Source organism: Amblyomma americanum, chromosome 1 (assembly GCF_052857255.1).
Source record: "Amblyomma americanum isolate KBUSLIRL-KWMA chromosome 1, ASM5285725v1, whole genome shotgun sequence".
Taxonomy (NCBI): domain Eukaryota; kingdom Metazoa; phylum Arthropoda; class Arachnida; order Ixodida; family Ixodidae; genus Amblyomma; species Amblyomma americanum.
In genome coordinates this window covers 400,960,613-400,985,525 of record NC_135497.1, presented here as the reverse complement: position 1 = coordinate 400,985,525, position 24,913 = coordinate 400,960,613, and the positions used below count along the sequence as shown (strand labels likewise).

At 42.9% G+C, this 24,913-nt stretch overlaps 1 protein-coding gene across 1 annotated transcript; it reads right to left on the bottom strand.

The window, feature by feature from the left end:
* Positions 1-924: 924 nt before the first annotated feature.
* On the bottom strand, positions 925-10,963 carry LOC144123820 (uncharacterized). The gene is made up of 3 exons (XM_077656563.1): positions 10,793-10,963; positions 4,466-4,666; positions 925-1,255 (listed from the first exon to the last, which is right to left on the bottom strand). The coding sequence occupies exons 2-3, from the start codon at positions 4,624-4,626 to the stop codon at positions 925-927; spliced, it is 492 nt and encodes a 163-aa protein (XP_077512689.1). The 5' UTR covers positions 4,627-4,666; positions 10,793-10,963.
* Positions 10,964-24,913: the final 13,950 nt, after the last annotated feature.

Sequence of the window (24,913 nt, the reverse complement as noted above, 5' to 3'; positions counted from 1 at the left end):
ACGTGGTGAGGACAGCGGGAAAATGTTGCGTGTGATACAGCTCGACGAGCCCCTCCTGCCCTGAAAGTTTGCAAGCGCAAGATTAAGCAGCCCACTAACATCAGCAGGATGCCATAACATCCTCAAGGCATGTCATCACTCGGGAGAACGAATAAAATGAAACGAATAAAGAAAACCGTCTTTTACCTCAACTAAACAAAACACGCTCTTCGGTAACAAGCGGAGGTTGTCTAATATAAACTTAAATTTGTAAGTATATTCAAACGAGTAGACTCCAGCGTCTGTAGACTATAACTGGGGCACGTGAAATCGGTACATATTAGAGTTCACTAACTCGTAATGAACGGGAGGAAATGTGTTCTGTCACGTTGCTTTTGTTACTTATATTTTCCATCTGCCTATGTAATTCTTGTATAAGAGGCTTTAACGCTTATATTCATAAAGAAGACCTGATATCATATCCTATTTTGTAAATAAAGCAGTAGTATGCCTCTTTTTTTTTTTGCGCAATCTGGAACTCACGAATTGGTTGCTTTGTACCATCACCAAAAATACAGCAGTGACCGTGTGATAAAAACAGTAAGTTTATAACACGCGCAATCGTGAAGAGGGCATTAGATTATCAGATTATCTTAGGATTCCTACCAATCTGCATAATTTAGTACGCAGATACTTTGTGTGACAATCGCAAACCATAAACTGATGGAAGAAAATATCGCCTGCTTTTACTGCCAAGAACGCAGCAAAATTCCGAAGTTATTGAATAACAATTTATTGGCTAAAGAATATCTTGTCGACTTGCTGAGGGAGCTTGTGTGCACCGTGAAATAATACTCAAGAGGAAAATGCTGCTTAACGGGGATCGTGTCTAATTGTCGGCAGGGGCGGCTGTCATGCACGTTGCCTGAGAACGTAAACTTGGTTTTACCAGGACAGTCCACTGTGAGGCCACCTGAGGGAAGAAGGAAGCGCTGCTCCCGGTGCCAGCCGTCGCAACCTGCAGTGCCTGCAGACTAAACCCATAAAGCAGCATCTTGTTCGGAGCCGCCAGCGGCTGTTGCCTGCCGAACGAAGCCGCCTCTGAGGCTCTGCCTGCGGCACCGCAGGCTCTGCAGGACCCCATCTACTGGAATCAGCGTCAGCCATGGCTGGCACTGAGTCAACTTGCTCGGGTGAAGGGGAAACGAAGGATGGACTGGCTGTCTTAGCATCGTCGAGGAGCTGCTGCTGTCGCGGAGGCAACGACATCGACGAGCTACAAAGAGTCAGGAAAGAGAGATATAACAGATTAAAATAAGTATGTAACGGTTGCATTACGGTGAAATTATCGTAGAAACTTTCTAGTGGTTCGACGTCACATTTTTTTCATAGTATAGATGGAGGCACGAGCGTCCTCTCTCTGTCGACACCGCATAGCTAGAGTGCGCATCTGCGTAGGGGTTACAGCGCCTGTGCCAGCTACAAGCAACTAAGTTTTTAAAAAAGACGGAGTCTTCTAGCCCAGTAAAACCAACCGAATTCTGTTGAGTATCGTGGCCTAGTCTGCACTATTTTTTTCGTGCTCTCAAGTTACTCACTAGTAGAGGTAACTTTTTAAATATTTAATGAATAAATATTCGATTCAGAAGATGCAGATCGTATTAAAGTAACAATTGGGTGCAAAGTTTGCATCACGGGACTATTTGCAGAGCTGTAATTACCGGTTCAGAAAGAAATCCCATGAAGTACAAAAGCTGCCACGTGACAGCTGTGGGAGCATATATCTCTCGTCCAGTGTGCATGCAGAGTCCAGTAGTGTAGAGCACTGCGGCGGAAAGCGGGCTTTTATCTCTAGACACGTTTTCGACGCTGAAGTTGCACCGCTGTCGAGTGAAAGGTTTTGTATTTTGTTGGCTTTCTTTTAAGCCAGGCCAAAAAGCCACGTGACTGATACCTTGGGGCATAACTTTAAGCCGGTTCTTCTTTAAAGTGATTTACCAATTACGCATTGGCACTTTATTCTCGATAAAAATACATGTATATGAAAAGTTAGCTAATTAGTTTTATTAAATATTAGGTTCCAGAGTAAAAACAAAACTGTCTATTAGGCCATGCGGCTCTCAACAGGGCGCAAGTGGTTCCACTCTTCTGGCCAATTCGTTTTTTTAAAACTTGGTTACATTCAGCTGCCGTGCCAGATATACGTAGTTGTAATGAAAAGCGCGGGAGCAGTCTCACAGTGACAGGACAGCTGCACCATGTCCAAAACGAAAAGATTAAGGAAGAGGTGAAAGGGGCAGACATAAAAGCATGAGCATATTTATGGCACTCATCGCTTAATTTATCAAATTAAGCAACATGCGTAAAGTTCAATATTTTAATGGCAGTGCACAGCTGGTTGGCAGACATTCCTCATGTCAGAATCAAGGCGCTATGAATGTCACACTTGACTCAAGCGCTCGGCACTGTCTGCGACCTGTTTCAATTCATGCTGCTTCAAAGATCTCATTGCTGTCTTCGCACTTGCGTGTCTCTCAACGCCGGGGAATGCTGTTTACTGGCGGAGCCCAAAGGCTCGAGTCCAATGCTCCTCCAGAATCGACCTGCAATTCGAATTGAATTCGATTCTCTCACTGATTCTGTTAGCAGTTGCCTTATATCCGTTTTGAGTAGAACGGTAAGCTCACTCCTGGAGCAGTGCACGCGCAAATGTTATGAGAAGGAGAGAGCGATTAAAACGTAGAAGAAGCTGTCATGCACAAATTGAGTTCTTTTCTTCGTCCGTCTGTTGGTCCTTTAAACCTACCTCTAACATGGCTTAGTGGCTACGGCTGCTGAGAACAAGGTCGTAGGATTGGATCTTGACCATGGCGGCCGCATTTCGAGGGAGGCGAAATGCCGAAAAAAATTACCCCAATTTACTTAGGTAAACTAAATGCAATGCATCTGAGCTAGCGCTACATGTATGAACCGTTCACATAGGTTACCTATGACTTTTGCAGACAATGCAAACGGCAGCAAGCGCGACGCGCTTTCGGCCTTTCCTCTTGGCTTTAGGTGCCGCGAAACAGGTTTGCCTTCTTTACACTAGACTGCAGAAGCCCCGCTACCCTCCCTTCCAATTGGCTGCAGCTGGCATGCACGGGTTTCGTCCTTTCGACTTGGCTGTAAGTGTCGCGAAACCGGTTTTTCTCATTCACCGGGGCCCCATCAGGCTTCACCAGGACACATAACGGGTTTTTCGCTTGTAGCGTACCTAGTGCCAGGGCGAGAAATGTACAGAGGGATCTTCCTTTCTCTATTTTTCCGACCGCAAGTCATCGCCCCCTGTCGCCCTTTCTTCATCTTCCCCCTTCCACATGCATTTCTCTCTCCTTTCAAAGTGGAGAGATGGATTTCCTCTCTTTTCATTTAGGCACATCCCAGCCGTGGGAGATGACAGAGCTGGGCACGATATTTGAAAACAGTATCTTCGATACCGATACACGATCCCATAAAAATTGTATTTTGCATACCGATACAAGATACGGAACCGAAATTGATTTCCCATGCATATACTCAATAATCTGTCGTTCATACTTTGATACCCCATGAAGTCGCCAATATCAATAAATCGGGTAATATGATTTGCGAAGTTAATTTTTACATACTTTCTAGATTTTTTAGTGCATATTAAAAAGCACACTGCATTTGAAAGGGCTAAAAATAATACAGGCGCATGGATTACTACATTTTTATAAGCTCCACTGTCGGCTCAGCAGGTTCTGTTAAACTTCAACATTTGACTAAAACCGTGGTTATGATGAAAAGATCACTTTCATAGTCAGCCTAGGAAAATTTTTTTTACTGAAGTTAATGTTCTTCGTGCGATCCGGTCTCCGAACACTTGACTTCATACGAATAAACTTTAAACCTTTTCTGTTGCTCTTAGTTTGTTGCTGCACTACTTGCCGATGGCCTCTGCCCTTGCCCTGTGCTAAATGACGCAAGCTTCGTGCGCTTGGCACAGCTGAACAGCTATTTTAACAGCACTGTGTTTAACTGACGTTCGCGGATGCATATTCTTCTTTATAGTCTAGAAGGAAAACAACAAGCAGGGTAAGGACTAAAAGTTTTTACTAGGCAACGCATATGATGCTAATACCTTTTGCTGATAGGGTTTTTAATTTGCAATAGTAAGTAAGAGCATTTCCTCAAACTGTTTGTCTGAAAGAGCCTCGTCATGCGGCTGTTCTTTAAGCGAAGCAAATGAAAAAAAAAAGCTTCTACAAGCAGGATAACACTAGCCCGTTGCCAAGTTGTATTTCATGAAGGTGAATTTTAACACGACAGCGTTTACTGCCCTATTCAGCGTAGAAACTACCGTAGTGGGCGTTGGTGTGTGGAGAAAATTGTGATTGGTCGAGGGGGGGCGCGATGTTACAACCACCTTCCTTGTGCGGGCCGTTTCACCCGCGGCCGCTTAATAGTCGATGACGATAGTCACCCGGGGGTGGACTCCTGCGGCAGCTGGTGGTCATCGAAGTTGTCCAGTTCAGCCTTCGCGGGCGGATGCAAGTCGGCACCGGGTAGGAACTCGACCATTGTGTCTTTTTGCAAGCCTTCGTCATTGGGAGGTCTGGTCACAGTCGACCTGAAGCGGCCCATCACTGAGCCGGAAGCCAGGAGGTCGCGAAAGCACTTCCTCCTGCGCAGAGACCGGCAGAGTAAATAATGGCGCCTTCAAGTCGGGCCTGGGATACGGTCAATAAGCTTGTTGTGTTAATTAATAAACGCGCTTGCCACTTTTTAGTGCGAGAGCGCTACTTCACTAGCAATTCTGATAAAAGGCGACGCCTCTCTGAAGCGTCTAAGATGCGTGCAGAAATAAAATAGCATTGCCGCGGCTAGGTGTCAAACCCGTGGGGGCGCTAACAAATCAGCTTCACTGGCCACTGCACGAGAGCACAACGCTTTCGCCCCAGCCCGTCACGCGTGGTGTTAAACTGCAATACACTCGCGCTTTGCAGTGAACATGAGAAATCATAAAGGTCGTTCGTAGTAATCTAGTGTATATTCTAATCGTCCCTGCTCAAGTAATTATGTTTTGAAATGCGTACTTTCATCCCATTAGCAGAGAACTGAGCAAGGGAGCAGCTGCGAGTTGCAAACGCATATAAACTGCCTCGTCTTTCTTGTGCAGGCATTTGCTACATGCGGCCGTCCCTCCTACGAAGATGCAGCTTCACCGGAATTACCGCGTACCTGCCACCGTGGTCTGCGTGCACCTCTCTTGACCATCATTACATGCCATAGTTGAGCGTTGGATTGGAGCGATGCGAACTTATCAGAACTTTTCCGTGCGCTTCACGGACACGACAGGGTGACATCGACATCGTTGGATGCATCGGGAAACGCCCCTCGGGCGTTCTTCGTCAGTGACCAAGGGAGCAGCTTCAGGATGCAGACGCAGCTAAACTGCCTCGTCTTTTTTGTGCAGGTCAGTAACAAGCAACGCCTTGAATTTGAAAGTGATTCTTTGTGCTTGGTTCTGCTTCCTTGCTCAGAAATGCTATGTGAGTGTGTCGCGGGCTGCTTTGACTCATTTTGCCTATTGGTGCTCTTGTTGAGTGGGGACGTTGAAACCAATCCAGGCACCACCTTGTCAGTGCCTGATCAGTTGGAAGCCATTATTGAAAATTAGAAAGTGGCTGCAACTGAGCTGAAATCTGTCTGGGAGAAGTTGAACGGTAATATATCAGACTAAAACCGAAGGCTGGCTTCTATTGAAGAAAAAATAGAATCTTTCACACAGACATTAAAGAGGGTAGAGGAATGAGAAAGTTCTGTTCTGGGGCTACGTGAACAAACTCCATCACTGTGTATCAAGCTTGATGACCTAGAATATCGCTCTCGGCGTAATAACTTGATCATATTTGGGGTCAAGGAACATAGCACAGAAACTCCGAGGAGCCTGCGGGATGCTGTGTTAACAGAAGTGTTTGAAGATAAAACTAGGTATTACGGTCGGAAGCGTTGATCGCATACACCGCTTCGGCAGGCAGTTAGAAGATAAGGATCGACCAGGGATAATGTGGTTCTCCGATTTTAATGAAAAAACGAACCTTCTTAGGAATGCGAAGAAGCTGAAAGGCTCAGGAATGCCACTATCTGAGGAATAGCCGCTTAGAATTCAAAAAGTACGGAAACTACTGTGGTCTACTGTTGAAGACAATTGCAAACCTGACGATAAAGCATACCTAAAATTTGACAAGCTAGTTTTTAACGGTTAAACATACGTCTGGGATGAAGAAAGGAACGAAAGACGGAAACTTACCATTTCAAATGAACGCAACGAAGATTTCGAAGGCGAAGATTCTGGCAGTGCCAGTGTTGCCTCAACATCGACGCGTATTCTCACACAGAATCAGAAACGAAATGCTTATAAATGACCAGCTGGTAATATCAGACCGTTACGGCTCGTTTCCTTTAACGCTCAAAGCACAGCCCAAAAACTTGGCTGCATTCTGAAATCCCTGATAGGTTAATTCCCCCCCCCCCCCTACAGAATATTGCGATGCGACAGAGGGACACGTGGAGGTGGAGTCGCGATAGTGCTTAAGGAAAGTATTTCTACTGGGATGCTGCTGGGTATTCTTAACCATGACAGTCTCTTTTGTAAGATTGGTTTCTGTGGCAACTATTTTATTAGGCGGATTTCGTCTTTCTTGGAGAGCTGTGCGATTATGTTCAACGCTTCCAGGGCGACCAAGTGATGCTGATTTTAGGCGGTAATTCCAACTTGCCTGATATAGATTTGATCCACATGAGTACTATGGGTGCCAATTCTGGTCATTTTCGACACTGCCTTCACGTGTAATCTGACCCATATTGTTGACGAACCAATCAGGATCTGTGCCTCTGTGTCCCACATTTTGGCCTAGTGTTCATTAGCTCTGCCCTTAAGTGTATTTCTGTTGATGTTTTGAAAGGTGTATCTGATCATAATCTTGTTTCCTCTGTTTTTTTCCCTATCGGCTCATCTTGACAGCGAAAATGTCCCGTTGTCATGAAAATTTTTAATAGAGCTGTTGATGTAGGAATTTTCGATTTTCTAGATACCCAACTTGACAGCTTTAACGGTGAGGAGAATGTAAACGTGTTGTGGTGCATGTATAAAAAGATATGCCTCGATTGCTTGGCAATGCATATTCCTGATTTAGAAATACTGTCAACCCTAAGTTGAGGGTCATTATAGGGAGGGATGTTACATATACGTTCATACAAAAAAAAACAGCCAGATACAAAAAGAAATATGCACATGCACTACAGCGCCCTAAGGATACAACACAAGATACGATATACAGACTATGTATTCAAATGTTCACCCAGCTGCCGCACGCGCACAAACAGAAAAAAGAAAAAAGAGAGAAAAGAGAAAAGAAAAAGCACTTTACAATAACCACACGGTACAGTTTTAGTAAAGAACGTTGATTGCATTCGTAAACAATGCGCTATCAGAACTGCGAACAATTTCTGTAGGCAGCTTGTTCCACAGCTCTATTGACTCTGGAAAGAACGAACAACGAAAGGCATTGGTTCGGGACAAGTATGGTCGAATAGCTTCACTATGATTTAAGCGGGAGCTCAGTATGCCTGGAGGTTTTAAATACAAGTCTTTATTAATTTTTAGTTCGGCGTTAATTATTTGAAATAACGTTTCTTATTTGAAATAAGAAAAAAACATAACCCATCGATTACGCGGGACGTCATCCACACTAAACGTAGGCTAAAGCGAATGCGGCGTTCAAGTAATCGTAATGAGTCTAACGAGAGTATGCTAGGCATTCTATTAAGAAATATGATCAAGCTAGCTAAGGACACCTTTTTTAATGATACGCTTGAGCGTTTTCCCAGTGAAGCATCGGAAAAGATCTGGCGATACATTAATGGTAATAAACAATGCAATGTGCCATTAATAGTTAATGAGTCACCTGTCACAGGGTCAAAAGATATTGCTGATGCGATTGATGTGTATTTTAAATCACTGTATACCGATAAAAACTCGACTTTTCTTTATAAGCCATATGACTAAACTTGTTTAATGCCAGTAGTTTGTATCTCCCGCGAAGGTATTTTTAACCCTCTTTTGAAGCTTGCGTTAAAAAGTCTAGTGGGCCTGATAACATCTCTTATGCTTTTCTCCGCCGTTTAGCAGAATGGTTATCACATCACCTGGAAGTTATTTTCAACGCCTGTTTGTCTCAGTGCGCAGTACCATCAAAATGGAAAACCGCACGTGTCGTGTTGTACTTGTTTTTAAAGGCAATAACCCATCTTGTGTATCTAATTATCGTCCAATATCTTTGGTCTCGACCAGTTGCAAAAAGTTCCAGCGTGTGATCTTCCGAGCTTTGAAGGAATTTTCGGAATCGACCTATTTCTTATGTGATCAGCAACATGGACTTAGTCGTGGTTTATCTACCGTCTCACAGCTGATAACCACGTGAGATGGTTTTTTATTGCAGTTAACAACAAACAAAAAATGGACGCTGTTTTTCTTGACTTCGCCAAAGTCTTTGATAAGCTACCGCACACAAAACTCATAGAAAACCTTTACACTGCCGGAATCAATCCTAACAATATTGACCTAATTAGAGCCTACTCGCAAGATAGATTTCAATATGTTCATGTTGGCGGTGAGTTCTCTTATGCACTTCCGGTTTTATGTGGTGTTCCGCAAGGATCAGTTCTGGGGCCTATCCTATTTTTGATTGATGTAAATGACATAATTAATGTGGTTCATTCTGAAGTTAGAGTTAAACTATTTGTTGATGACTGCGTTTTATACTCCTTAATTAACTCCACAGCGGACCAAATTAAGCTTAACAGTAACCTGCAGAAGATCTCAAACTGGTGCAACCGATAGGGTATTTTTCTTAACGTTAATAATTGTTTGATACTTATTATTTTTAAAAAGAAAACTTCTCACACAACGGGGATGCCCACATCGATATTACTTGCGGGAAAGCTCTGAAGACAATATGGTGTTTGAGGCGTGAACTGCCGACGGCCCCAAAACACGTGAAACTGGCCGCGGATAAGGCTTTGGTGCGGCGTCGTCTGGAATATGCCTGTTGTTTAAGGGACCCATTTACTGCCAAGAATATTTCCAATTTATAAAGAGTGCAAAGGATCGCAGCCCATTTGATTTTCAACACATACAAACGAACAGATAGTGCAACAGATATGATCATATCAATTCTATTGGCCTGGAATCTCTTCAGACAAGGCGCACTGAAGCAAGGTTGAAATTTCTGTACCTAATATATAATAATCTGAGTAAAATAAACACTTATGATTATATTACTCATGTTTCGCGAGCAAGTACGCGTTATAACCATGGAAAAATGCTACAAGAATTTCGTGCATACTCTAATACAGTTAAACACTCCATTTTTTTTTGTCAAATCGATTGCAGAGTGGAATGAATTGCCGAAGTCGGTAGTAAACGGCCTGCATGTAGAAATGTTTGCTGATAAACTGAGAGCCTTTTGTATGTGAAACCTTTGTTTTTTGCTTCTTTTTACGCATAACCTGGTTGCTTTTGCATGAGGCTTGTTCATATCTCTTTTTTATTTTATGCTTTTATCTGTGCTCACCCCTACTTGCAGTCAAGCGACTCCGCAGTTTTAAATAAATAAATAAATTAAACTAAGAGCTCGATATACAGGGTGTTTCACTTAAGGTTTTCCAAAAAAATGCAGGCGTTTTTAATTAGAAGAGCGCTTTTTTTCGCATAGATTTGTCTTCTGTTCAGTTCATCAGAATACAGCTTAGATGTGCTGACAACCAGGCTGGTTAACTAATATTTAATAGTTAACTTTTACCTATTTCTTCATTAAAACTTCTTTGTGGCCGAATTGGTTGTTGCTTTTGTTATCAACCCGGGCTGTGTAGCTCCCATCCTTTACCAATCTGTTCCTCACCTTTGTAAAGTGTTCCCCGTCCATTAATAAACTTCAGTTGATGGTCAGCGCTTGTGTCTATTGTTTCGTCTCTCGTTCTGTGATTGAATGTGTTAGCACTGTTATTTTTTCTAGCAGCAACCATTACCGTTAGGCTCCTTAATTATTGTGAGGTATGTAGCCCACCCTGAGCAACATCCATATCAGTTTTTAGAACTTTCAAAAAGCGGCTACTGTCGGCTCTGTGCATCAACAAATTTTGGCTATTTCGACGAGTTACGTGCACTGGAGAGGTTGCTTTGCCTACAAGCTTCACAACGGTGCATGTATTTTGGCGCGATGTAGCCAAAATTTGTTGGGCCACAGAGCAGAGGGTAACCGCGTTTTCGAAGGAGATTAAGAGTAATAGTTAAAAAGTCAACTATTTATTATTAGTTAATTAGCCTGCTAGTTAGCATCACTTAGCTGTATTATGATGTACTACCGCGCTGAGAATGCTATGCCGAAAAAGCGCGCTTCTAACTCAAAAAGCCTATTTTTGAAATTTCGGAGAGTATTAGGCGAAACACCCTGTATATTGCGTGTGGAACGCACAGAGCAAAATAACAGATCCACAGTAACACCTTTTGACGCTGCGTTTATGGAAGTTAAGGTTACAGAGAGTGAAAGAAAATCTTTATTGAAGCGTTCGAGCTCTGAGCGTAGTTAAGCTGATTATGATGATGGTCGATGGATACTGTGGTTTTTCTGGTGATTTAGGCTTATCTAAGTGAAAATAATGAAAAAGTTAAAGCGATAATTTTAGGACGTCTTCAAGCATTCGGCTGCTGAGGTTGCTGGACGTTCAAATGAAAGCGGTTCCTCACCTGCCAACAGCAGAACGGTGATACCAACGGTCGTTTGGTGCAGGAGCAGTAGACCGAAAGACTGCAATCGTGGGCTCTACACATCGGCCCTTCAGAGCAACTACACGGGTTTCAGGTGGCTCGGGACGCTCTCAATTGCGAAGTCTGAGGCGCAGATCTCCAGGTGATGGTGACGTTCCACTCTGTTAACAAAAAAAGCGCCCAAATGAGGGTAACTGGCGTTTGCACTAGCGCTCACCCAAAAGGACGTTGCATTTATTCCATATAATTTGAGTATTTTGTGTACTCCCTTATACAAGATATACAAGAGCGACATTAAGGAGTACAAGGGAGTAAATTTTTTACTACCCACAGAATGGCGTCATGTTTGTCCTCATCCAGACTTATTTTTAGAGCAGTGCCAGGAGGGGAAACGGGCAGTAGCTGCGGGGGCCTTCGGCAACCCACCTTGGGAAACTGCGCTGCCCTAATGTGACCCCGCGTCGCGCGTTCTTTTCGCCGTCTGCAAGCCCAGCGACGATGTAGGCAGAGGCGGCGGGAGTAGTCCGCCTGCCGTCTGCTTTTGCTCTTCAAGCTCGTTTGGTTGGCTATGATCGTAGATAAAGCGAAGTAAAATCAGAATGAATAGTTTGAAACTGACAAAGAGTCACGGAGTAGTTTTCACGGTCATGCACTACGCTATATTTTACTGAAGATCAGAGCAGAATAAGTTTAAAATGAGAACACCTCTGAAGGGATTTTGCTATGGCAATGTTTGCTTACATATTCAGTTCTTTAAGTTTCGGCTTTTCAATATGACCGAGAAAAAATATAGCCTCATCAGCTCAATCAAGAGCTCAGCGTTGAAACTAAATTTTGTCACACAACGCGAGAACCACACGGAAAGCAGCTGTGAGAATTAGACCTGAGCGGGGGCTGTAAAGGGGTGGCGACACTAACAAACGAAGGTCAGGTATGGTTAGAGTACTGGAGGCTTCACAAGAGCAGTTCAGTTATGTAGCTTACTGTAGCGGAAAACTGCGACAAGCCGTTATCTTGTACCGCGTCAGGCGCCCGTGAAGTAGCAGGTGAGAAGAGAACCAGCGACGGTGGTAAGCAAGGGGTCGTCACTCACCGCCATTATCAGACGACTGACCAGTAGCCGACGAGACGCTAAGTTGCGGATCGGATGGAGCAAAAATGTTTTTTTTTTTACTCCACTAGGGACCTGGGGCGCATTGAGACCAACAAACTCCATTTAAAAATGGGAGTTGTAAGGAGCAGAATCTTTCTTTATGCTCCATTATTGAGTGCAGAGAGTAAAATAGGCCATTTAGCACATTTTTACTCCATATTGATGCAGTGAATGTTTAACATATGGAGCTTAATGGGCGACGCCAAGCAGTTAAACTCCCCATCGTGTTCAGTCTTGTTTGCAGTGCAGGAGTCGAGCTCCAGCCGGCCTCTTTGCAGGCACGAATTGATGAAACGTTCCTGTGGAGCTGCTAGAAGCGCTGCGTTGTTGTTGTTGTTGTCCACACTCTATGGCACATGCCCACTTAGGAGGATTGGCCAAGAACTGGGGGGCACAGAGAGTTTTTGAGGTAAATAATGCCTGGACGAAATTGAAATGAATGGTAAGGACGGAATAAGTAAACAAAAAGAAACAAAGAAATGAAACGGGAAATGCAGAACGCACGCAGGAGATCGAGACTGATGTTTATATCCGAGTAGTTAAATGATAATGATAATTGTAAGAACAAAATAATATTGAAAAGTTTTAAAAATATATTAACAAGGTAGCCGTCTTGATTCCATTAAAAAATTTTCACGGCAGTAAAAACAGACTTGTGGCTGTACCCAAGTATGGTGGCTCCAAACGACAATAAGACAATGTACGCTGTAGCCGGAACGACAGGTAGCACGGGGCCATTGAGGGACGCCTTTGCCAGGCAGTCCGCAACTTCATCGGCTGTCACGCCGCTATGACCTGGCACCCATATCATGTGAACAAGGCTCAAATGCGGAGGGAGTAAGGAATGGAAGGTGTTCAAAATTGGCGAATATACAGCCGAAGCAAGAGATGAACACAAAAAAAGTGAGTCTGTAATGACAGCCACTGAAGAGAAAGCTGGCTCTAGTTTGCGAAGAGCAAGCACCACCGCCAGAAACTCGGCTTCGAAAATTGGGGTGTAGTCGGGAAGCCACACAGAAAAAGACCAATCTAGAAGTGGGCAATATATTCCCGCCGCTGCCTTTTCATCACATTTGGAGGCATCAGTAGCTATCGTTAAGCTAATAGGTAGGCTTTGTAAATGGTCTTCTAATAATCCATTTAGAATGCAGGGTGATAAATGTTCAGCGTTTTTCGGAAAAATGTCATCACAGACAATTTCTACAGAGTACCACTGTTTTTTTCTCGGAAGGCTGTTAGACAAAAGAACATTTAAAGGTTCAAGCATATTTTGTACTATAACTATCTGCGGGGTATGAAATCTAGGCCAGTGGACTCTAAAAAAGAAAGTCGGCTGCCAACAGAAAACAAAGAAGGAGCGGTGTAAATCTGATTTATATATCCTTTGGTACATCTGAACTGTTAGGAATTGAAGTCAAAATGATAAAGGAGGAATACGGGCTTCAAGATAAAGCACATTATTGGCCACACATTTGGGGAGGCCAAGGCACAACCAAAGCGCTTCCAGCTTCAAAAGAACGAGCGGGCGAATTTTGTAAGCAGCCGTACCAGAAAACAGCACACATCCAAATTCTAAAATTGGTCGGATATACAAAACATATGCCAGCAAAAGTGCACATCTCCGCCTTCTAGACCGGGGATTACTTAATCTACGCAACATGCCCACAGCACGAGCTTCTTTCGCTGCGTCATGGTCAATGTGGGAGCACCATGTGAGGCTGTCATCATAAATGGCACCAATATTTTTTTTTCAAGCGCTGTGTGGACCTTCTCAGGGCTCCGTGTCTCCCTTCAACCTTCTTCTTCTTCGCCACCTTCTTGCTCATGCAATTTGCATAAATACTGCCAAGATGTCTGGCTACGAATAAAGACAACACAGCGACCTGAAAAGCGGAAGTTCTTGGCGCCAGAGATTGCAACCTTAACAAGAACGAAAATACAGTCACCATACCGCAAAAGCGAATATTTGTAATGATGTTGGACACGCTAACCATCCAGTGACAACTGGAAGCGTTTTGTTCTGTAATGACTGCCGATTTAGGCAGTCTGCCTCCTCGTCATCAGCAACTTTTGTACTTGTACAAGTACACCTTTCTCAAGCAAAAATTTTGAAAATTGAAAAATTGTAAGACACTGTTACGAAAATATTTAAGGTAATGCTCCATTATTCTGACATGCAGGAAAATCTTTCTTATAAAGTGTTTCCTGCGGTCGCAATGAACTATTAGGATTGCCATAGAAAGCCAATCAGAGAGAGCGAAAGAACAACTTGATTAGCCACTTGAGGGATGGGAGTTAGGGCAGGTGGGTCGAGTGTAGCCCCCCAGGTGATTGTGACTTCTTGAGCCCACGAGACGAGTGCGAGTTGTCATCTTGTCTGGTCTCGCAAGAAGATTGATCCAACCCTCCGCGGAGGGAGCTGGCAGTAATGTTTGTGCGGGTGGGTTACCCTCGCATCCCAAGAGTATGTGTGCCTGAGTGGCAAACACTCCATGGTCGCAATTAGGACAGACGGGGTCACATTCCCCATCAGTGATGACGTATAGTCTAGAATGACTGAGAATCGAACTGGTCTGCAGCCTGCGAAGCATGGTGGCTTGCGTTCGGTCGAGGTCGGGGTGGTGAGGTGGGTACACGCGTCTTATCTCTTTATAGAAGTTGGTGGTTTCCGCATAGGATAGGGGGGCCTCGGCAAGAGCATCCGTGTTCGAGGGGCCGGAAGCCCGGTTGGTTAGCCCTCGGGCAAAACGGTCGACCCCTTCATTCCCAAAGTTCCCCGCATGCGCAGGTACCCACACTAAGCTTACAGTGCGGTCGAGAGAGCATCTGCCTAGGATATGTGCGGCAGGTAGACAAATTGAGTTTATCGGGAAATTTTGAATGGCTCGTTTAAAATCACTGAGAATCGTGTGTTTGTGAGGATCTGCGATGGCCAGCGCGATCGCGAACTCTTCGGCAGCAGTGGGGGAGTGTGTGCGCACTGTGGCGGCGTTGTTGAGGGTTGTAGTTTGCCACCAATCGGGAACGCTTTTGAGGATAGCAAAAACGTGAATATTAAAAAAAACAATTACAAGACCGCCGTTGGGTGTCCTGTGGATATATTGATTGTTATAATGAAATATTGCATTATTTGAAAACTTTTCGTTCATAAACGGTTCATAAAGCATGAAAAAAAAGAAACATCATCTTCTCCACTTTAGAAGTACCAGGTGATATTGAGGCTGTATGGATTAAAACGAAATTAAATAATCGCACTGTATTTATTGGTGGCGTATACAGGGCTCCAAACACTCCTCTAGAACATATCTTGCAATTAAGAGTATTTATGGAAACGTAAATGAAACAGCAAGACAGCATACTGCTACTAGGTGACTTTAATCTCCCAGGTATTGACTGGGATTCGTACGTGGTCGGAGACACAGATGTTTGTTCTTCTGAGGTGCTTTTGGTATTATTATTTTCGTACAATTTAACTCAGCTTGTTAACGAATGTACTACGGTATGTGCAACCAGGTCGTCAGCACTTGATCTTATTTTAATCTCCAGTGCTTTAACAACGTATGTGAATGCATGCCTTGTTGATGAAAGGTTATCCGACCATAAAATGGTTATTTTGTCCTTGAAGATGTCCTCGTACTACATGTACCAGGAATCAAGCATCCAATATCTGGACTTTAAAGCTGCTGATGATGTTAGTGTTTTGGATTACTTGGAAAGGTCGTTTGATAGCTTGATGTCTATTTATGAATCAAATGGTGGCACTGATGACCTGTGGGATTTTTTTCCAAGGTTACGATGCATTGTATTAGGCAATTTATTCCTACGAGCGTCAAAAAGTGCAAAAGAAAGAACCCATGGATTACAAGAGAGATGCTTCATGTAAAACGGAGGATTAAAAGGAAACGAAAAGCTTGTTCTCGAGACCCGAGTGCCCAGAACAAGACTTTACTTCATAACATGAGGCTCGATCTAAATCGTCTTTTGAAGGAATCCAAGGAGAGATTCTTTAATCTAACACTGAAAACTTTTCTACGTGAATCACCTAGCAAATTTTGGAGAAATGTAAACCCCACAAAGAAGCAACATAAAGCTGAGGATGAACGATGTACTCAAGTTCGGGCTGAAAATTTCAATTCCTTTTTTTTCCTCCGTGTTCACCAACGATGATGGCATACTCCCATACTTTTATTATGACTACTCTGATCGCCCTCCAGTCTCTGACCTTCGGATCAACGAAGAAGGAGTCCTGAACCTTCTTCGGCGCATTAACACAAAGAAATCCACCGGCCCCGAAAACATCCCGAATGTGTTTTTATATAGGTATGCTCAGTGGGTCGCTAAATATCTTGCTATAATCTTTCAATCTTCGCTCACCCACTTCAATCCTTACCCACTTACCCACATTCAATCTTCGCTTACCTACAGCCTGGAAACAAGCCAAAATAATTCCGGTTCACAAAAGTGGGAGCATATCTGACGCAGTAGCTACAGTCCCATTTATCTTACGAGTACCTGCACCAAACTGCTTGAGCACATAGTGTGTAATAATCTATCAAATTATCTAGAAACTTACAGCTTATTATCACAAGTGCAACATGGTTTTCGTAAGAGGTTGTCTACAATACCGCAGCTTGTTCAGACAGTTCAAGATCTCTCACAAACAATAAATATCCAAGGATAGATTGAGATAACTTTCTTAGACTTCGCCAAAGCGTTTGATAAAGTATCACATCCAAAACTTGCTAAAAATGAATGCAATATTTAGAAATTAAAATCTACTAAATGGTTTACATCCTACCTTCAGTCTCGTGAGCAGTATGTTGAAATAAAGAAAATTAAATCCAGGTCTAAACTTGCTCGGTCTGGAGTACCTCAAGGCAGTGTTTTGAGGCCTCTATTATTTCTAATCTTTATTAATTATTTGCCTTCTGATATAACCGTTCCAATAAAATTGTCGCAGACGACTGCGTCATATATAATAGGGTTGACTCTTTAAGTGACGAGCTAGACCTTAACAACTTACAAAAAATTCTAAACTGGTGCAATGAATGGCAAATGTCACTGAACACAGTAAAATCAGGCTCTATGACTATCGCAAGGAAGAAGGTGCCCCTGAGCTATAATTACAGTATTGATTCACACGAACTAAAAATGGCTACAGAATATAAATATTTAAGATTAATATTCACTCCGGATTTGAGCTGGAACACGCACATCAATGAAGTATGTAGTAAGGCAAATAAAGTACTGTGGGGACTAAGGCGCAGACTTTATAATGCAACTCCTGAAGTAAAAACCATAGCCTACAAGATGCTAATAAGGCAAATTAGGTGCCGTGCAGAGGGCACGGCACCTGGACAATCGGCAACATGTCTAATAAGGCAAATTAGGTGCCGTGCAGAGGGCACGGCACCTGGACAATCGGCAACATGTCTAAGCCTCCGATCCTGCTGTTACAGGTCCTGCCGTGGATTGTTGCCGCAAGCATTTCCACCTGTGGAACGGATGAAACACCATTTTTCTACGCGACCCATCACGACAGCGATATCAGCGATAACCTGTTCAAGGGGCGTCTTCCGTCGATGACAGTGACGTCACCAGTGGCTAGCCTACAAAAGGAACTGCGCGACGCCGGGGCATTCAGAGGGCACGGCACCTGGACAATCGGCAACATCTCTAAGCCTCCGATCCTGCTGTTACAGGTTCGTTATTTGACTAATATTGGAAGTGTTAGGAGTGACAACCGCTTTCTGTTAGTTCTGCCGTGCCCTGGAAGATTGTTGACTGTTTTGAGTGACACTTGGTCTATGTTATTGTCTTTGTTGGTTTCTGTTGATATTGAGGAAAACCCGGGGCCAAAGACTGCTGAAATGTTGCAGTTAATTATAGAAAACCAGGCCACGTCGGATGCTAAAATAGATAAACTGAGAACAGAAATGACCGAACTTAATGCAAAATGCGATATGATGACTGGATTTCTTGATATTATCGAAGAAATGAACAAACGAATGCAAACTTTAGAGACACTTGTTCGTCAGCAGGCAGATAAGTTGACTGAATACGAGAACAGGAGCAGAAGTAATAATATTTTGGTTTTTGGTGTCAAAGAAGCAAAAGACGAATCAGATTCCGATCTGAGGAAAGCTGTGGTTCAGAAGATATTTAAGGAAAAATTGGGCGTTCAGGCGAAAACTATAGACAGAATTCATCGTATAGGCAAGAAAAAAACTGGTAGCCATAGACCTGTCATTATGCACTTTTTCGACTCTAGAGAAAGAGAGTTGGTATTTAAGAATTGCGGGAAGTTGAAAGGCGGCCCGATAAGTGTAAGCCCAGACTATGCGAAGGAAACAGTAGCAGTACGAAAAAAACTGTGGCAAAGTAGTAAAGCAGAAAGAGATAACGGAACAAAGGTCAAACTGATACATGATAAACTTAAGATTAACAACACCATTTACGCATGGTGATCATGAACGACAAGAGCGTTGTCTGTACCGAACCCACCAAGATAAGATAGGACGACCCAAAGTTAACGATGAGTCTGCTGGTCATAGTTCGCTATCCCCGACCAAATCAACTGCAGATTCTGATGATCATAGCGATTCCTCGCAAATATAGCTCAGAATTATTCTGTTAAACGCCCGCAGTGTAGCAAACAAAACAACTGATTTAGAACATTTGCTAATTTTCGAGAACCCTGACTTATTGTTAATAATCGAGACCTGGTTACATGAGGGAATTAGTAACGATAGCATTTTCCCACCAGGCTACCATGTTTTTAGATGGGATAGAAATTCTAAAGGAGGGGGGGTGGCTATTGTTATGAAAAGCACAGTATCTGCAGTCGCTCTTAACTGCAGCCTTTTTGAAATGGTGTGGTGCAAGGTTTCTTGTGGGAACCTTGTACATTTAGTAGGTGTTGTGTACAGGCCGCCTTCTACATCTCCTGAATTTTTGGATCAATTGCTTTTGTTCCTTAACTCTCATGTAAATAAGAACACCAGACTGATAATGGCTGGCGACTTTAATTTGCCACATATTAATTGGGAAACTTTGTCAACAGGTAAGGTAGAAATAAGCAGTGCGAATAAAGTAATGGAAATTATGCTTACTCATCACCTTAAGCAAATAGTAAAAGATTTTACAAGGGTTACATCGGGGTCCCAGTCATTGTTGGACTTGGTTTTCTTATCCCCTAAAGTGGCAGACCACACTATATCTGTCAAGGCGGGATTATCTGACCACAAGATGATCTGTTTGAATGTGCGGTTGAACACACAAGTTCGCAAAAAATCGCATGTTTTAATACGGGTCAAAGATTACAGCCGGGCAGACGATACGTCTATCTTAGACGTCTTAGAAGAAAACTTGAATCAGTTTACAACTGCATCACACCATGAAAGTGTCGAGGAATTGTGGCAACTTTTAAAGGGCACACTAAAATATTGCATTGATAGGTTTGTTCCCACTCGCTCAAAGAAATCGAAGCAGCTCAATCCTTGGTTCACTAGAGAGATCATTCAGTTAAAGCGCAAGGTAAAAAGGCTACGAAAGCAAAAAAATAGAGCGACAGAACTTTCAAACATCAAAAAGAAGCTCAAAACAGTGTTATTAGATTCGAAAAAAACTTACTTCAATACAACACTGACTAATTTTCTCACAAGCTCACCACAAAAGTTCTGGCGATATTTTTCAGCGAAAAAGAACGCAATCACACAGGTAATGGATGGGGACGATGAGGTGACTGATAAAAACGATATTGCAAATCTGTTTAATGATTTCTTCCAGTCGGTCTTTAGTAGGGATGACAATGATATTGAGAGTGATCATACAACAATTTACCCGTTGCCATACTCAATGCACGAGATTCGCATCAATAGGGAGGGCATCTGTGAGCAGCTGCTGTCTCTGGACCCGAAGAAATCGAGCGGTCCCGATGAAATACCGACGGAATTACTTAAACGGTATGCTGAGTGGTTATCATATTATTTGCAGATTTTATTTGAAAAGTCATTGCGGGATCATTCTTTACCTCGTGACTGGCGCAGCGCAATAGTAGTTCCGATATTTAAAGGCGGTAATCGACTTCTTGTAAAAAACTACAGGCCAGTTTCACCCACTTCCGTATGTTGCAAGGTTTTTGAACACTTAATAGCTAAACACATACTTCATTTTTTGGAAATAAATGACCTATTATGTCCATTTCAGCATGGTTTTCGGACCGGCCTTTCGACAGTAACGCAGGTAATTGAAACAGTGAACGACTTTTGCAAGGCTATAGATTAACGTCAGCAGGTAGATGTGGTCTGTGTAGACTTCTCGAAGGCTTTCGATAAAGTTCCGCATCATAAGCTTCTTTTTAAACTACGCAGATTAGGAATCGCTGAAAATACAGTACTATGGATTCAGGCCTATCTAAGTAACCGCTGTCAAGTCGTCAAAATAGAAAGTGCAGTATCGGATAGGCGTGAACTTCTGTCGGGGGTGCCACAGGGCTCCGTTTTAGGTCCGCTTTTGTTTTTATTGTATATAAATGATATTTCTGCTATCGTCGATTCGCCTGTCAGAATGAAACTTTTTGCCGATGATTGTTTAATTTACTCTCCTGTGGCTTCCCCGGCAGATCAGATGAACATAAATAGGTGTCTTCAGTCGTTAAACTCGTGGTGCCTGAAATGGGGTATGGAAATAAACTACCAAAATCTAATTACATGCAAATAACAAGGAAGCAGAATGTTATGATGTTACGATACAATATCGGCGAAAATTCCTTAGATCAAGTAAAGTGTCTCAAATACTTCGGAGTGATATTAACAAATAATCTTGACTGGCGCACCCATATTGAAAATGTCTATTTAAAAGCCTACCAGAAGGTCTGTTTCCTGAGGAGGAAGTTGCCGAATGCGACTAGAGAAATTAAATTGATTGCGTACAAGACGTTCGTGCGGCCAATCATAGAGTACGCAAGTGCAGTGTGGAGTCCTCATCAAAAGGATTTAAAATGGCAACTGGAAAGATTGCAAAGGATGTAAGCACGCTTTATATGCTCTAAATACCACCGCACTGATTCAGTCACAGCAATGCTAAAAGAGTGTCAGTTAGAATCACTAGAAGTAAGAAGAACAAAGCAGAAATTGAAACTTTTTTTTCTGATAATGAATGATAAAGTCAAAGTTAATAAACATCACTATGTTACACCTCCCCTGAAGCGTTGCCCTCGGAAAAGTCACAGTAAGGTATTACAACCTATTATTACACGTACTGATGTCTATCGCTACTCCTTTTTTCCCGATGCTGTAGAAATTTGGAATCAACTACCAAGTGACGTTGTGGACCAAACAGATGTAGAAAAATTTCTGATAGGTGTGAACGCGTTTCTGGAAGATTGCTTTGCAAATCTGTAATTCTGTGCATTTGAGTGTTTTTTTTTTTAGCGAAGAGAATTGCACTTGTGTCTGTATATGTTTCCCTCCCTGTAATGACCCTCATGCAGAGGGTTAACAGTATGAATAAATAAATAAAAAATAAAAATAAAATATGAGGCCAACACTCTGCAACTAACAGACATAAATTGGACAGGATTCAACGACTGGCTTCGAGATTCATAATTAATAAATACTAGCATGGGCACTCTCCTACTGAACTATGCAGGCGTGCAAACCTTCCCCCTTAGAACTAAGGATGAAGTTCGACCGACTAAAATTTTTATTTCTAATTTTTCATAACCAGGATAAGATTAACTTACCTGAATTTTGTGTTTTTCACCTGACCAACGCTCCAGACACGGGGCACAGTTTATACATACAGCCACCGGTTACACGCAATGATACTTTCAAATAGAGCTTTTCTGCAAGGGGTCGCCGCGGTGGCTGAGTGGTTATGGCGCTCGGCTGCCGGCCCAAACGACGCGGGTTCGATCCCGGCAGCGGTGGTCGAATTTCGATGGAGGCGAAATTCTGAAGGTGCGTGTGCTGTGCGATGTCAGTGCACGCAAAAGAACCGCAGGTGTTCGAAATTTCCGGAGCCCTTCACTACGGCGTCCCTCTTATCATAGCCTGAGTCGCTTTGGGACGTTGAACCCTCATAAACCATTTTTCTAAGGGCGGTTAGAGAAGGGAATGAACTACCAGATTCAGTTGCCATATCTTAACCTGTCAGTGCTTTTACAGCTGGATTAGAGGCTCAAATCTTCCATGACATGACTGCGTCTCTGTAGAATTCTGTTTCTGATGCGTATAATACGAGCGTTTTTTTTCCTCACTTGTTCACTGCGTGCCACTTTTTACATATACTACCTCTGCTTTGCATTCTAGTTGTCTTTTCGTTGTTGACTTGGAGCGGGACTTGCCTTTTCTTTGTGGTATATTTTTTCTCCACTCCTATAAAAAGCCTTCTTGGGCTTACAGTATCAATAAACAAACAAACAAGCAAATAATTTTATTGAGCCAGAGCCGAGAAATCTAGCATTAACCTTTTGGGGCCGTCCCGGAGAAGCACAACTTTTTGGACACGGCTAGTAGTGGGGACGTTTTTTGGATGTCTTCGGGAAAAATGAGCACCTCCTGTGGACATTCCAAATGTCCTGATGGGATATTTCTGTGAGATTTTAAGAAGGTTTTGTGTTTATAGGAGCTTTCCGTAAAAGTGTTGTTTTTGTGGTTAGGAGCCGATATTCTATCCATCCAAACCAGCTTCAATTTCTCCTCAGTGGAAAGTAGTGCTATCCTTGCTTGCTCTCTGGCGGAAAGTCTGCTGCGCTGGCGGCTTTAAAAGCGTCGACTGTTGCGGAGAGATTGCTGAGTCTTGAGTATCACGTGCTGAGTGTCGGATGCTGAGTGTCGGAAAACAGGCAGTCTTGCAGGAAACTGGGAAATAGATGATTACTCGGACGGTCGTAAGCCTTTGAACGAAAGAATCCCGGCGGTGGCTCTGGAGCTTGCTGGCACATCACTAACAGTTTTTTTGCTCAGTCGACCCACATATCAGATCAAGCTCCCACCCAGAATTTCTCGCCACCTGGAAACACATTATCACCGGCTACGCCTGAACGCTGCATTTGCAAACGGCTTGCGATACAGTTTCAGTCAAGTAAACAGTCTGCTTTGTGGCAACTGCGACACGATCGAATCTGTGGAACATATTCTGGTTGAGTGCCCTGCATATGTTGACGAGCGTGCATACTGTGAACAGTGCTTTGAAAAGCTCTCCCCAGTGCCTCTAACAAAGGATGGCGTTCTAGGTCCCTTAGCCCGCCCTAGACAACAAAGACATGCAATGAACTTTTCGTTTACACATTTAAAGCACATTGCACATCTTGACAAGCTCAAATTTTCTCTTTCATGTTGCCCTCATGCATTGTTCTCGCAGGGAACTTTGTTATACCGTTTATCAGACTATGCACTTTATCATTTTATATGTTACATCATTTCTCGTCGATGCACATCAGTAGGCATTTAATGGTCGCATTTTTTGTTCTTCCCTTTTTTTCTTTCTGTAATTTAACCTTTCCCGCATCACTCTCCTTCCATTTTTATCTCCCAAATTCCCCTCCCCACGCAGAGTAGCATGCCAGCGATTTTCAAACGCCCGCTAAATTCTCTGCTTTTTCAGTAAAGAATTTATCTCGCTCTCTGCATTCGCAGGATTTAGAAGTGGCTGAGTCGCTTGGGCGGCGCTGTATCAAAGCATTCCTTAGGACATTCTACTTGACGGCAGCACGTCCCCGTGAAGAGTCTTTAACTGCGCAGAATCTTTCACATGTGGTCTTAAAACTTCGCAAACACTCGGATAACATATGACAGTCCATACCGAGCAATTCTGGACAAAAGCATTTTTGTGCAAGAAATCATTTATGAACGCAATCTTTTTATATAATGCAAAACTTCACTATAACTATCAATATATTCGAAAATCACCCGACGGCAGGCTTGTATTTTTTCGATTTACGTTTTTGCTATCGTCATAAGCGTTCTCCATTCATTTTATATGTCAATCTTGGCTGTTTGATGCGATCGATGGAAACGCTTTAAAAGAAAGATATTGCGACATATCAGAATAGTGAACCATTAAGTTGCCCTCTAGGGTACTCTCTTTAATCATTACCTTCAATATTTTTATAACAGTGCAGTGTCTTAGAAATTTCCCATTTTCAGAACTGTTGACCGAAAAAGCTGGACTTTTACTTAAATGGATCCCTGTATGTTTCGACAGAAGAATTAAAAGGCTGCATACGGGAGAAGATACACAGCACGCACTGTTAAATTGATTGCAAGAAAACGCACGGTTGGACTGTAAAAGCTCGCTTGCTAAAGCCACAGCGTTCACAACCGCACATGTGGCAGAGGTTTTACGCAGCTGAGTGTTCATAAACTAGAGAAGTACTCCACTGAAAATTCGCGAGCACTGGACGACAGGTGAAAAACAAAAGGTCTGTGTAGTGCGTTTATTTATCCTGTAAACTTCGTGTGGATGTATGCGCGCATTTTTATTTCTTTTCGAGTTGGAAATAATACTGCAACAGATCTTGACCCTTAGGAACTGCCAACATATATCCGGGCTTTTCATTACTATCCTCGACTTTTTTCTCTGTTTATTTTTTCAATCCTCCACCTATCCAACGGCTCTATCTTGGCCCTCATGGAATGCTGCAGATGGGCGGCCACATGCCAAGCTTCGGGAAAGTGCGGTCTTATACATAAGAGCTGCAATGAGATTGCAGATGAAAGCGCGGATTCCCAGAGAACTTTTTAAAACTTTCCAAAGCGCTGCTTCTTCGTCTTCTTTCTCTTGGTGTCCCCCGTAGCAGCGCTTTCGAAAGTTTTAAAATGATGTACCAACTCGCTCAACTGTCCGTGTTACTCCAGAGAACTAAGTCCGGCATTAAACCAAGTGAATTGACATGCTTTAAGCATTCATCCGTGACTGTTGCATATGGAATTTATTTATTG